Source organism: Vulpes lagopus, chromosome 12 (genome assembly GCF_018345385.1).
Source record: "Vulpes lagopus strain Blue_001 chromosome 12, ASM1834538v1, whole genome shotgun sequence".
Lineage (NCBI taxonomy): Eukaryota > Metazoa > Chordata > Mammalia > Carnivora > Canidae > Vulpes > Vulpes lagopus.
In genome coordinates, this window is record NC_054835.1 from 36,439,151 (window position 1) to 36,454,759 (window position 15,609).

At 40.9% G+C, this 15,609-nt stretch overlaps 1 protein-coding gene across 3 annotated transcripts in view; it reads left to right on the plus strand.

The window, feature by feature from the left end:
* Positions 1-15,609, plus strand: part of LOC121473499 (tubulin polyglutamylase TTLL6-like) — a 40,240-nt gene that overhangs the window by 18,941 nt on the left and 5,690 nt on the right. For all 3 annotated transcript variants that reach the window (XM_041725940.1, XM_041725941.1, XM_041725942.1), the window contains 2 exons: positions 13,635-14,004; positions 14,653-14,921. In XM_041725940.1, the coding sequence (XP_041581874.1) occupies positions 13,635-14,004; positions 14,653-14,921 (639 nt within the window). The remainder of the gene's footprint in view (positions 1-13,634; positions 14,005-14,652; positions 14,922-15,609) is intronic.

Sequence of the window (15,609 nt, forward strand, 5' to 3'; positions counted from 1 at the left end):
TATCTACAAAGACTCTATTTACAAATAAGGTCACCTTCTGAGCACTTGTGGCACTGTTGGTACATCACTTAAACAGTGTTTTCAAACTCCGTTTGTGTATGGACATCTTTTGAAGGAAAGAAAACTCTTCCAGATCCCCATGGCAGACCTAAATAATTTTTATAGCTATATACAAGCATAAAACCAGATTTATAAAATCTTTATGTTTACAACTCTCATACAACTATGAAACTATGAAATCAAAATAAACATCACCAATGAAAATAAACATCAAAAATATTATATTGAATGTGACAGTTGATTTTTTTTTTTTTTTGCAGAAACTATGTTGCCACATAAATGTGGTACTGACGGTTCTAGAATAGGTCCCTCTGTGTTTACTGTAGTCATCCCACCAAAAGCTATATGATGTCTGTATTGTAAGAACTAGAAACTCTTCAGCATTGTTGGGCCTTTGCTGGGTCCAAGTGCAATCTAGAGGAGTGCAGTGTGTTTCAAGTTTCTAACCATATCCCACAGTAGAAATCTGTTTTATTTCATCCATCTGTATACACACACTGGAAAAAAATTTTTAGAACAATGATTAGCAATACCACCCATGGTGACTCTTTTCATGTTTATTCTATTCTGTTCTATTCTTTTTTTTTTTTTTTTTTTTTTTTAAAGTTTTTTTTTTTTTTTTTTTTTAATTTTATTTATGATAGTCATACAGAGAGAAAGAGAGAGAGGCAGAGACACAGGCAGAGGGAGAAGCAGGCTCCATGCACCGGGAGCCTGATGTGGGATTCGATCCCGGGTCTCCAGGATCGCGCCCTGGGCCAAAGGCAGGCGCCAAACCGCTGCGCCACCCAGGGATCCCTATTCTGTTCTATTCTTAAAAAAAAAAAAAAAACCAGTTACAACCCACTAAATTAATTTCATGACTGGTTAATACATTTACAACCACAGTTCAAGAAACACCTTTAAGAAGGTAGGTTTTGGAGCTTCATGACATTGTATGTCACAGACATGACACAAAAGCACAGGCAACAAAAGCAGGGCTGCCTGGCTGGCTCAATCAGAAGAGTGTGTGGCTCTTGATCTTGGGGCCATGAGTTCAAGCCCCATCATGCAGGTAGAGATTACTTAAGTAAATAAATAAACAAACAAACAAAAAGCAAAAATAGATAAATGGGACTATATCAAACTTGAACAATCAACAGAGTTAAAAGGCAACCTGTGAAATGGCAGGAAATATTTTCAAACGATGTATCTGATAAGGGGTTCATATCCAGAAAATATAAAGGACCGTTACAACTCATAACAAAGATAATCTGAAAAAAAAAAAACCACAAAGATAATCTGATTTTGAAATGGCCAAAATATTTATGGGTGACCCAGTTGGTTGAGTTCTTGGTTCTTGGTTTCAGCTCAGGCTGTGATCTTGGGGTTGTGGGGTCAAGCTCCTCCATTCGGCTCCACACTCAGTGTGAAGTCTGCTTGAGATTTTCTCTCTCTCTCTCTCTCCCTCTGCCCTTCCCCCTACCCTTTTCTGGAATCAATCAATCAATCTTTAAAAAAGAAATGAGGGGCACTTGGGTGACTCAGCCAGTTAAGCTTCTGACTCTTAGTGGTGATCTCAGGCATCCTGGAATCAAGCCCCATGTCAGGCTTCCTTCTCAGCGAGGAGTCTTCTTGGAAGATTCTCTCCCTCTGCCCCCACCCCCACTCTCTATTCTCCCTAAAATAAATAAATAAATAAATAAATAAATAAATAAATAAATAAATAAATAAATCTTTAAAAAAAAATAAAATGAGCAAAGGAATTAAATAGACATGTTTCCAAAAATAAGCCAGTCACGAAAAGTGGAAGACTGCATGATTCCACTTATGTGAGCTATTGAGGGTAGAAACTCCTAAGAAAGTAGAATGGCAGTTGCCAGGGCTTACAGAGTTATTTCATAGTGATAGAGCTTCAATCTTACAAATTAAAAAGATTCCAGAGGTCTGTTGCATAACATTGTGCATATTGTTAATGCTACTTACTGTATATTTAAAAATGGTTATTGTAGTAAATTTTATGTTGTGTGTGTGTAGGGTTTTTTTTTTTTTTTTCTGCAATTAAAAAAAAGAGAGTATCTATTGGGATCTGGCTGCCTCTGTTTGGATCCTGGAGTCTCCTCCATGACTTGCATTTAACCACTCTTAGCTCCCTCAGTTTCCCCATCTAAAAAAAATGGAATTTGGGTGCCTGAGTGACTCAGTTGATTAAGCATCTGACTTTGTCTCAGGTCATGATCTCCAGGTCCTGGGATTGAGTCCCATATCAGGCTTTCTGCTGGGAGCCTGCTTCTCTCTCTGCCTATGTCTCTCCCTCTATGTGTCTCTCATGAATAATGCATCCCCAATAAATAAAGTCTTATTTTTTAAAAGAGTTTATTTATTTATTCATGAAAGACACAGAGAGAGACAGAGACAGAGACACAGGCAGAGGGAGAAGCAGGCTCCATACAGGGAGTCTGATGCAGGACTCGATCCTGGGACTCCAGGATCATGCCCTGGGCCAAAGGCAGGCGCTAAACCGCTGAGCCACCCAGGGATCCCCCCCCCCCCCCCCCAATAAATAAAGTCTTTAAAAAAAAAGAGAAAAGAAAAAACAAAAAGAATGTTTCCTGGCAAAGTAGGGATCTTTTTTTTTTTTTTTTTAAATTTTTATTTATTTATGATAGTCAGAGAGAGAGAGAGAGAGAGAGAGAGAGAGGCAGAGACATAGGCAGAGGGAGAAGCAGACTCCATGCACCTGGAGCCTGATGTGGGATTCGATCCCAGGTCTCCAGGATCGCGCCCTGGGCCAAAGGCAAGCACCAAACCACTGCGCCACCCAGGGATCCCCAAAGTAGGGATCTTTTTAAAAATGTATGCATTTAAACTTTATTTAAATGTGATTGGGTCATTTACTGCATTCTATCACCTATTCTTTTTCTTCTTGAACATTTTTTTCTTTTTTTAAAGATTTTTTTTTAATTTTTAAAAGATATTTATTTATTTATTTATTTATTTATTTTAAAGATTTTATTTATTTATTCATAGAGACACAGAGAGGCAGAGACACAGGCTCCACGCAGAGAGCCCGACAGGGGACTCGATCCAGGGGTCTCTAGGATCATGCCCTGGGCTCGATCCAGAGTCTCTAGGATCACGCCCTGGGCTGCAGGCGGCTAAACCGCTGCGCCACCGGGGTTGCCCTTAAAGATTTTATTTATTCATGAGAGACACAGAGAGAGGCAGAGAGAGAAGCAGGCTCCCTGCGAGGAGCCGGATGTGGGATTCGATCCCTAGACCCTGGGATCACACCCTGAGCCAAAGGCAGACAGACGCTCAAGCGCTGAGCCACCCAGGCATCCCTATTTTTTAAAGATTTTATTTTATTTTATTTTTTTAAAGATGTTATTTATTTATTCGAGAGAGAGAGAGAGAGAGAGAGAGAGAGAGAGAGAAGGCACAGACACAGGCAGAGGGAGAAGCAGGCTCCGTGCAGGGAGCCCGACGTGGGACTCGATCCCGGGTCTCCAGGATCAGGCCTTGGATCCAAGGCGGCGCTAAACCACTGAGCCACCCGGGCTGCCCTAAAGATTTTAAAAAAGCACTTGGGACGCCTGGTGGCTCAGCAGTTGAGCATCTGCTCAGGGAGTGATCCTGTGGTGCCCGGATCAAGTCCCACATTGGGCTCCCTGCATGGATCCTGCTTCTCCCTCTGCCCATGTCTCTGCCTCTCTCTCTCTCTCTCTCTCTCTCTCTCTCTCTCTCTCTCTCATGAATAAATAAATAAAATCTTAAAAACAAACAAACACCCAGGCACCCCCCACCCCAGCCTTTTTTAAAAAGTTTAAGTAAATCTCTACATCCAATATGGGGCTCCAACTCACAACCACGAGATCCAGAGTTACATGCTCTTCTGACTGAGCCAGCTAGGCACCCGAAAATGCTTGAATCTTAGCTGTATTATTCTGACAAATAAATATACCCATGTAACCTATATTCCTATAATTGTATAGAAATTTCTGACCTCTCCAGAAAGTTCCCTCTTGTCCTTTCCCAGGCAATTTCCCCCTGTCCCTCATATCCCTCTTCAAGAAATCCATTATCCTGACTCTCATTTTTTTTTCTTTTTGCTTTGGACTATTTTGCCTATTCTCGAATTTTATATAAATACAATGATATAGTATATATTCTTTTGTGTTTGGCTTCTTTAGCTCAATATTCTATCTGTGAGATCCATTCATGTTGTTGGGTATATCAATAGCTTGTTCTTTATTGCTGAACGATATATTCTATATCAGTGCAAATACACTGCAGTTTGTTTATTAGTCTTCTGTTGATGGACATTTGGGATGTTCCCGGTTTTTATTTTTTTATTGCTATTGTGATTAAAGTTCCTATGAACATTCCTGTACAAGTCTTTGTGAACATATGTTTTCATTTCCCTTGAATAACTACTTAGGAGGGATTTGTCAGGTCAAAAGGTAGGTCTATGTATAACTTCATAAGAAATTCCAAAATCTTTATTTAAAGGGATTGTATCATTGTACATGTCAGCCAGCAATGAATGAGAGTTCCATCTTTGTCAACATTTGGTGTTACCCACTTTTTAAATTTTAGCCACTCTGATGGCTATTTGTGATTTTACGTTGTGGTTTTAATTTGTATTTCCCTGATGATTAACTGTGTTAAGCACTTTGCCACGTACTTGTTGGCCATTCATATATCTTTGTTGTTTTTAAAAGTTATTTATTTGAGAGAGAGAGCACGAGAAGGAGCGACAGAGGGAGAGGGAGGGAGAATCTCAAGCAGACTCCATACTGAGTGCAGAACCAGATGCCAGGCTTGATCTTACATCCCTGAGCTCATGGCCTGAGCTGAAACCAAGAGTCAGACATTTAACCAACTATGCCACCCAGGTGTCCCCATTTATATATCTTACTTTGTGAAGAGTATTTCAGGTTTTTGCTTCCCTCTCTTTTAAAAATTAGGATTATTAGGAATTATAAAGGAAGAAGGGGAACTAAGTGGGAAAAATTAGAGATGGAGACAAACCATGAGAGACTCCTAACTTTGGGAAACAAACAAAGGGTTGTGGAAGGGTAGGTGGGGTGGGGGGAATGGGGTAACTGGGTGATGGACACTGAGGAGAGCATTTGATGGGATGAGCACTGGGTGTTATACTATATGTTGGGAGATTGAATTTAAATTTAAAAAATGTAAAAAAGGGGATCCCTGGGTGGCTCAGTGGTTTAGCACCTGTCTTCCCCCGAGGCATGGTTCTGGAGTCCCGAGATAGAGTCCCGAGATAGAGTCCCGAGATCGAGTCCCATGTCGGGCTCCCGGCATGGAGCCTGCTTCTCCCTCTGCCTGTGTCTCTGCCTCTTTCTCTCTCTCTGTCTCTCATGGATGAATAGATAAAATCTTTAAAAAAATGTAAAGAAAGAAAAAAGGATCATTTATCTTTCTATTCAATTGTAGCAATTCTTTGTATATTCTGGAAACTTGCCTATTCTTTTACTTTTTTAAAAAAATTTATTTATTCATGAGAGACAGAGAGGCAGAGACATAGGCAGAGGGAGAAGCAGGCTCCTCACGGGGAGCCCAATGTGGGACTCGATCCTAGGACCCCTGGGATCACAACCTGAGCCGAAAGCAGATTCTCAATCACTGAGCTACCCCCAAGCGCCCAACCTATTCTTTTTCTTAATAATGTCTTTGATTAGTGAAAATTTTTAATTTTGATGAATACTATCAAATTTTCTCTTATGGTTATTGCTTTCTATGTCTTACCTAAGACATTTTCAGGTACTTCCAGGTCACAAAGATGTTCTCCGAGATTTTTTCTTTTCTTTTCTAAGATTTTATTTATTTATTTATTTGAGAGAGAGAGAGAGACAGAGAGAGGGAGAGAGAGAGGGCATGAGCAGGGGAGGAGGGCAGAGGGAGTAGAAGACTTTCCACTGAGCAGGGAGCCCAACATAGGGCTTGATCCCAGGACCCTGATCTGAGCTGAAGGCAGACGCTTAACCAACCAAGTCACCCAGGCACCCTTCTTCTAGGTTTTCTTTCTTTCTTTCTTTCTTTTTCTTTCTTTCTTTCTTTCTTTCTTTCTTTCTTTCTTTCTTTCTTTCTTTCTTCTTTCTTTCTTTTCTTTCTTTCTTTTCTTTCTTTCTTTCTTTTTCTTTCTCTTTCTTTTTCTTTCTTTTAAAATTTTTATTTCTTTATTCATGAGAGAGACAGAAAGAAAGGCAGAGACACAGGCAGAGGGAGAAGCAGGCTTCATGCAGGGAGCCCTATGTGGGACTCTATCCCAGAATTCCAGGATCATGACCTGAGCCGAAGGCAGACCCTCAACCACTGAGCCACTCAGGCATCCCTCCCCTAGATCTTTTCTAAAAGCTTTATAGCTTTAGCTTTGTGTATAGGTCCATGATCTACTTCAAATTAATTTTTGAATACATTCAGTAACGGGAACTAGGGTTTGTTTTTCCCATATATGTATCTACTTCTAATACTATTTATTGAAAAGACTTTCTTTTCTCATGCAAATGCTTTGCTGGTAAATATTTTGTTGTTGATTCTTCAGAATTTTTATCAAAATTATGTCACTTTTAAATAAAGACATTTTTACTTCTTTCCAATCATTATGCCTTTATGTCTTTTTGTTGCCTTATTATGCACTGAGATTTCTAGTATGACATTGGAAAGAGAAGACATCCTTGACCTGTTTCCAGTCTTAGGGGGGGAAACATTCAGTCTTCTATCATCAAGTATGATGTGAACTGTAGGGTTTTTGTAGGGGTTCTTTATCAGATTGAAGAAGTTCACTTCAATTCCTAGTTTGCTGAGAGTTGTTTTAAATCATGCATGGATATTGAATTTTGTCAAGTGTTCTTTTGGTATCGGTTGATAAGATCATATGGTTTTTCTACTTTTGATTTTACTGATTTCTGCTCTTTATTAATGTTTTCCTTCTGCTTTCTTTGGATTTATTTTCCTTTCCTTTTTCTAGTTTTTTAAGGGAGAAGCTTTGAAAGCTTTGATTATTGGTTAAAACCTTCCCCCCCCCTTTTTTTTGTAAGGTAGGCTCCACACCCAATGGAGGGCTTGAACCTACACCCTGAGGTCAAGAGTTGCGTGCTCTGCCTACAAGCCAGCCAGGTGTCTTAAGACCTTTTCTTTCCCTTTCTTTGTTTCTTTCTATTTAAAGATTTTATTTTTTTTTAATTTTTAAGTAATTTCTACACCCAGTGTGGGGCTAAACTTACAACCCAGAGATCAAGAGTCCTATGCTGGGGATCCCTAAGTGGTTCAGTGGTTTGGTGCCTGCCTTGGGTCCAGGGTGTGATCCTGGAGTCCTGGGATCGGGTCCCACATCGGGCTCCCTGCATGGAGCCTGCTTCTCCCGCTGCCTGTGTCTCTGTCTCTCTCTCAGTCTGTGTCTCTCATGAATAAATAAATATTTTTAAAAAAGAGTCCTATGCTATATCAACTGAGCCAGCCAGACGCGCAAGACCTTTTCTAATATAACATTTAATGCTATATTTTGGTATATTTTGCCATACTGGTTTTTAAAAAGATTTTATTTATTTATTCATTAGAGACATAGAGAGAGAAAGAGAGGCAGAGACATAGGCAGAGAGAGAAGCAGGCTCCTTGCAAGGAGCCTGATGCAGGACTCATCCCTGACCCCAGGATCACTCCCTGAGCTGAAGGGAGACACTCAGCCACTGAGCCACCCAGGCATTCCACTATACTGTTTTTTTGTTTTCATTTAGTTCAAAATGCTTTCTAATTTCACTTCAGATTTCCTTTATGACTTATGGATTATTTAGAAGTGTGTTGTTTAATTTTCAATTGTTTGGAGATCTTCCTGGTGTTTTTCCTGTTACTGATTTCTATTTTAATTCCATATGGTCAGATTTCAGTTCTTCTAAACTTGTCAAAGTTTATGTTATGACCCAGGATATTAGTCTCTTTTGGGGAATGTGCATCTTGCCATTGCTGGGTAGTGGTTAATTGCATTTATTTCATTAACGATGTTTAATTCTTCTATGTCGGGATCCCTGGGTGGTGCAGCGGTTTGGCGCCTGCCTTTGGCCCAGGGCATGATCCTGGAGACCCGGGATCAAATCCTGTGTCGGGCTCCCAGTGCATGGAGCCTGCTTCTCCCTCTGCCTGTGTCTCTGCCTCTCTCTCTCTCTGTGTGACTATCATAAGTAAATAAAAATTAAAAAAAAATTAATTCTTCTATGTCCTTGTTAATTTTCTGTGTATGAGTTCTATCAATTCCTGTGAGAGAGAAATGTTGAAATCTCCAAATATAATTATGAATTTGCCTGTTTCTCGTTTCATTTCTGGAAGCTCTTTCTTCATGTATTTTGCAGCTTTCTCATTAGGTATATACATATTTAGGATTGTTATGTCTTGGCAAATTGACCCTTTTCTCATTATGCACTTCCTCTTAACTCTCTTGCTCTAATTATTTGATTCTGAAGTCTGCCTTGTCTGATATTCATAAAGCCACTCCTGCTTTCTTTTGATTAGTGTTTGGATGGTGGGTCTTTTTCCATCGACAGATCCATCCAGTTCATTGGCCTGGGTGGCTCAGTGGTTGAGCATCTGCCTTTGGCTCAGATTGTGATCCCAGGGTCCTGGGATCAAGTCCCATATCAGGCTCTCTGCAGGGAGCCTGCTTCTCCCTCTGCCTATGTCTCTGCCTCTCTGTCTCTCATGAATAAACAGAATCTTAAAAAAAAAAACTTTAGGTTTTGTTAACTTTTCTCTGTGATTTATTTTCGAATTCAAGCCACTGAGCCACCCAGGCACCCGTACACACTAGTTTTATCTGCACACTACAAATTTTGAGATGTTACATTTTTATTATCATTCAGTTTGAAATACTGTCTAATTAGCTTCTTTTAAAAATTTTTTTAAAAGGTTTTATTTATTCATGAGAAACACAGAGAAAGAGGCAGAGACATAGGCAGAGGGAGAAGCAGGCTCCCTGTGAGGAGTCTGATGCCGGACCCCATCCCAGGACTAGGAGATCACGACCTGAGCCAAAGGCAGACACTCAACCACTGAGCCACCCAGGCGCCCCCTTGTCTAATTTCCTTCTGATTTCATTTTTGTCCCATGGGTGATCTAGAAGTGTATTGTTGAATTTTTAAATTTTGGGGGTTTTTCTAAGTATCTTGTACTGTTATTAGTTTCTAATTTAATTTCTTTGTGGCTAGTGTACATGCTTTGTGAAATTTCAGCGCTTGAAATTTTCCAAGAATTGTTTTATGACCTAGCAAATGGTTTATCTTGATTAATATCCTATGTGCACTTCAAAAAAAAATGTGTATTCTACAATTGTTGAGTATAGTGTCTTATGTGTCAGTTAGATCACTGTGGTTGGCAGTGTTGTTCAGATTGTTCATACCCAGACTAATTCGGTGTCTACTTTTTATTTTGGTTACTGAGAGGGATGTTAAAATCTCAACTGTAATTGTGGATTTATTCATTTTTACCTTGTGTTTCTGTTTCATGTATTTTGAAGGTCTTTTATTAGGTATATATTTGCAATTACCTTGCCTTTTTGATGTATTGACCCTTTTTTAAAATCATCATGAAATGATAAAATCCTATTTATCCTAGATAATTCTCCTTGTCTTAGAATCTCTTTTGTTGGGGGCGCCTGGGAGGCTCAGTGGGGTGAGTGTGTCTTGATTTCAGTTCAGGTCATGATCTCAGGGCCATGGAATTGAGCCCCACATTGACTCCACACTCAGCAGCGAGTCTGCTCAGGATTCTCTCTTCCTCTCCCTCTGCCCCTCCACCAGCTCATCTGCACACACACACACACACACACACACACACACACACACTCTCTCTCTCACATAAATAAATGAAATCTTAAAAAAAAAAGAATCTATTTTGTTTAATATTAATATAACCACTTGAGCTGGTTATGATTAATGTTTATATATCTTTTTTTTGATATATCTTTTTACTTTCAACTTATTTTTCTCATTTTAATTATAAAGATTTTATTTATTTATTCATGAGACACACAGAGAGAAAGAGAGGCGGAGACACAGGCAGAGGGAGCAGCAAGCTCTATGCAGGGAGCCTGACTTGGGACTTGATCCGGGTCTCCAGGATCATGCCCTGGGCTGAAGGCGGCGCTAAACCGCTGAGCCACCCGGGCTTCCCAAGATTTTATTTATTTGAGAGGAAGAGAAAGACAGAGAGAAAGAGAGAGAGAGAGCCTGTGAGTAGGGGAAGGGGCAGAGAGAATCCCAAGCTGACTGCACTAAGTATGGAGCCTTATGGAGGGCTTGATCCCACAACCTTGAGATCATGACTTGAGCCAAAATCAAGAGTCAGACACTTAAGTGACTGAGACACCCCGCCCGGTGACCCTCTCACCCTCTCATATTTAAAGAACATTTCTTATAGACAGACATAAGTGGATCTTGCTTTTTAAAATACAGTATGACAACCTCTGCCTTCAAATTGGAATATTTACTCCATTTTCATTTAATATAATTATTAATACAATTGAATTTAGGGCTGAAATTTTATGTTTTCTATTGCTTTTTTCTCATGTTCCTCTTTTTTTGCCTTCTTTTGGGTTAATTCAAAATTGAATATTTGTTTTTATTCATATGTACATATTTTTTTTTTTAGTTATAACTTTTTGCTTTTTTTCTTAATGGTTGCTCTGGGGATTCCAATATGTATCTCCAGCTTGTTAGAATCTACTTAGAGGTAATATACTTCATTTTGAATACGGGAAAATAATTCCCTCTTTTGTTCTAACATACATTATAAATCCCACAACAGAGTGTTATACATTTTTCTTGTTTTAAAAAAGATTTTATTTTTAAATAAACTCTACACCCAATGTGGGGCTTGATGTCACAACCCTGAGATCAGGAATTGCATGTTCCACTGACTGAGCCAGCCAGGTGCACCTAAATTTTGCTTTAAACAGTCATAATATTTAAAATAATTAAGAGGAAGATATTTTTATTTAGAAAATTTTTAAAGATTACTTATTTATTTACTCATGAGAGACATACAGAGAGAGACAGAGACATAGGCAGAGAGAGACATCTGTGGGAGCCTGATGTGATACTTGATCCTAGGACCCCGGGATCATGACCTGAGCTGAATGCGAATGCTCAACCACTGAACCACCCAGGCATCCCAGGAAGATATTTTAAAAAAATATCTATTTATTTATTTGAGAAATAGAGAGAGAGAGATAGAGAGAGAGAGAGAGAACAAGTAGGAGGAGCAGAGGGAGAGGGAGAAAGAATCCCAAGCAGACTCCATGCCAAGAACAGAACCCACTGGGGGGGCTTAACTCCATGACCCCAAAATCAGGACCTGAGCCCAAACCAAGAGTGGATGCTTAACCAACTGCACCACCCAGGTGCCTCAAGAAGAAGAAGAAGGATATTTTAAGAATATATTTGTATGTATATATGTAAATTATGTATGTATGTGTGTTTATATGCATATGTATGTATATCTATATGTCATTTCCTTTTAGCCAGAAAAACTCTCTCTAGCATTTACTGTAGTGCATATCTCTTTGCTGGTGATGAATTTTCTATTTTTGTTTATCTAAAAATGTCTTTATTTAGCTTTCATTTTGAAGGCTATTTTTATTGGACCTAGAATTCTGGGTTGACATTTTTTTCTTGCAGCATTTTAAAAATGTTGTTTCAGGGGATCCCTGGGTGGCTCAGCGGTTTAGCACCTGCCTTCGACCCAGGGCATGATCCTGCAGTCCTGGGATCAAGTTCCACATCAGGCTCCCTCTATGGAGCCTGCATCTCCCTGTGCCTGTGTCTCTGCGTCTGTCTGTCTCTCTGTCTCTCTCTCTCTCTGTCTCTCATGAATAAATAAATAAAATATTTTTTAAAAAATGTTTCATTATCTTCCCGTCTTCTTTTTCTTTTTTAAGAAGTCAACTGTATTTGTAACATTGTCCCCTATATGCACTGTGTCATTTTTCTCTGGCTGTTCTCTCTTTGGATTTCAGCAATTTGACTATGATGTGTCTGGGTGTCATTATTTTCAAAGATTTTATTTTTTTTTTAAGTAATCTCTAGGGCAGCCCGGGTGGCTCAGTGGTTTGGCACCTCCTTTGGCCCAGGGCGTGATCCTGGAGACCCGGGATGAAGTTCCATGTCGGGCTCCCTGCGTGGAGCCTGCTTCTCCCTCTGCCGGTGTCTCTGCCTCTCTCTCTCTCTCTCTCTTTCTCTCTGTCTCTCATGAATATATAAATAAAATCTTAAAAAAAAAAAAGAGTCACATGCTTTTGACTGAGCCAGCCGGGCACTGCATCTGGGTGTCATTTTATTTGTACTTATTCTATTTAAGATTCTTGAGCTTGTTGGTTTTATAAATTGATGTCTTTTACCAAATTTGACAAGTTTATGGCTATTATTTCTTCAAGTATTTTTTCTGCCTTATTTCATTCCTCTCTATTTTACTGTGTCTATGACTGTAGGTACCTCAGATAAGTAGAATCATACAATATTTATACTGTTGTGTCTGGTTTATTTCACTTAGCATAACATGTCAAAGTTCACTCATGTTGTAGTATATATCAGAATTTCCTTCCTTTTTAAAACTGAATAGTATTCCATCCATTCATCCATTGGTGGATATTTGGGTTATGTCCACCTTTAGGCTGTTATGAATAATGTTGCTGGGAACGTTGGTGTACATGCCTTTTAAAAAGGAGTCATATAATAACTCATACCTAGAAGCAGAAATACTGGGTCACAGAGTATTTGTAATCTTATTTAACTATTTCCAGATGATTCACCAGAATTATTATACCAGTCTACATTATCAGCAGTGCATGAGAGTCCCTATTCTGCACCCCCACCAATAGCTTTCTAATTTTTTCCAGTATCATAGCTGTGAAATAATATCTATTTTTCTGATGATCGGTTTCTAGAGTTTAAAAATCTCTTGTTTGTTAAAAAAAAAAAAAAAAAAAAAAACCTGAAGAAGCTCTGTGGACCTCTCCATCATCCTCTGCCCTAGTGGTTAGTCGATTCCTGGTTAGGAATTGATTAGGAAATGATTCTAACCTAATCTTTCTTGTTGCTGATGAGCTTGGCTTACTTAGTCTGTTTAAATCAAGAAGGCGGAGCACCTGCGTGGCTCAGAGGCTGAGCGTCTGCCTTTGGTTCAGGTCATGATCCCGGGATCTGGGAATCGAGTCCCACATCAGGCTCCCAGCACGAAGCCTGCTTCTCCCTCTGTCTGTGTCTCTGCCTCTCTCTCTCTCTGTGTGTCTCTCATGAATAAATAAATATATTAAAAAAGGGTGGAAAAAAGGGACGTCTGGGTGGCTCAGCGGTTGAGCATCTGCCTTTGGCTCAGGCGTGATCCCAGAGTCCCCAGATCGAGTCCCTCATGGGGCTCTTTGCATGGAACCTGCTTCTCTTCCTTCTTCCTATGTCTCTGCCTCTCTCTCTGTGTCTCTCATGAATAAATAAATAAAATCTTAAAAAAATAAAAAATAAATCAAGAAGACATAGGAAGGAGCCCTAGGCTTCCACAAACTCATTTTGGACTGTTTTCTCTTCCAGCCCTTAACCTCAATAGAAACCTCCTCAGACTCTGCCACCCAGGTCTCAGACTCCCCAGAGTCTCTGCTGAGCAGGACGGGGACAACCAGCTCTGAACGCAGCAGCCCCGAGATGGATAAGGCGGTCTCCCTTAAATACAAGCACCACTACACCCCCCAGCACCTCATCCAGGGTAAAATAGCAAAAATTTCTCTTCCAACCAAATCCCAGACCTTCTTAGGAAGTCTGAACCGAAAGCGGACTTCACTGAAGAACGACAGGAGGAAGCAGCATTTGATGTCAGAGCTCTTCACCAAGGTTCAACCGAGGGAGAAACTTTCCCTGTTCCCAGCTTACTACAACCCGAAGCTGATGCTGAATAGCAAGTCACGTGAGTGCCAGTGTGTCCAGGCCTGTCCAGGGGACCGGGTAACTAACACAACCAGTCCTCCTCGTCTTTGCAGAGAGCTCAGTTTGGGGGAGTTGGGGGAGATGCAGCCCCTGCCTGCAGGGAGACCCCCACCTGATAGTGGAAACATAGGCCACATCCTTAGGGGATCTCAGGTCTTATTGAAATACCAAAAAAAAAAAAAAAAAAAAAAAATGGTGGAGGGTACCTGTGTGGCTCAGTGGTTGAGCGTCTGCCTTTGGGTAGGTCATGATCCCGGGGTCCTGAGATTGAGTCCCCCATCGAGCTCCCCACAGGGAGCCTGCTTCTCCCTCTGCCTATGTCTCTGCCCCTCTTCCTTTGTCTTTCATGAATAAATAAATAAAATCTTTTAAAAAAAGAAAACACACACACAAAAAAAGGGTAAACACAGAATGCTTTTGACAAGTACCCTGTTTCCTGGTTGTCACTCAGGTGAGGCACATGCAGCTGAGTCTGCATCAGTTAAGGGGCATGTCGTGGCTGTTTGTGATTCAGGAACTTCAGCTGGTTTTTAAGCCAGGGGACCCTTGTGGGAGGTGGCCTCCCGCCCGCAACGTGTGCCCAGTCCAGCAACACAAATACCTGGTGCCTGTCGCTTCACCTTTCCAGAAAACCGCTCCCCACCCTGGGAGGGCTACTTCAGCAGCCGGAGCTCTGGTGAGAAGAAACAGCTGCGTGTGTCCTCCGTGCTCCTCCTGAATGATCCTCCCAGCCCTGACGTGTCTCTGAATGATCTGCTGGTGGTTGCCACCCCGGCCCGACTGGATCCCAGGCCTGGCAGGAGCCATAGTGGCGCCATGAGAGGCCCGTGTGTGCAGGAGCAGGAAGCATACAGCCACGGCCTGATCTCTGGCCAGAAAGGATGTGAGAGGGACTAGGTAGGCCCACCCATGTTCCCTTCATGTGCTTGTTTCATTGGCAGGCACCACGTGTATATTTCTGGAACATCAGGTAGGTAGGTAGGTGATTGGATGGATAAAGACATACAGGTAAGTAAATAATTAAGACAGACCTCAGTCATAATGTGGCCCCCTTGCAATGTATAAATCTGCCATGACCACTCTGTCCCCACTGCTTTGGGGGTGCTTTGCTTGTCTTCCACTTATGGCTAAAATTGAGAGTCGTTAACATTGATCCCAGAAGTAGAACCATGAGGGATTGATTACCACACCTTTCATTCCACCTCAGTCCAGGTCCCTTGCCCCAAAAGCTGGCCCTCTAATGACATGCACAGAAGGGACAATACAACAGGACAATGGAACCTGAGGAGATCTGAAAACAAAGACCCTGGAGAAGCTTTGATCCCACTATGTGCAAGGACAGAGGAGATAGCAAGGAGCCCTCTGTGATGAGCTTGGCTTATTTAGTCTGTTTAAATCAAGAAGGCATAGGAAGAAGCCCTAGGCTTCCACATCATTTTGTGGGATCCAAATGATCAAGGCTGGTATGTACCAACTTAGGAGAGTTCGACAGCATAGCATGGTGTGAAGAAGGGGGGCTTATGCCACTTGGCTACCTAGAGAGTAAGGCTGTGCTTTTTTTTAAAGATTTTATTTATTTATTTGA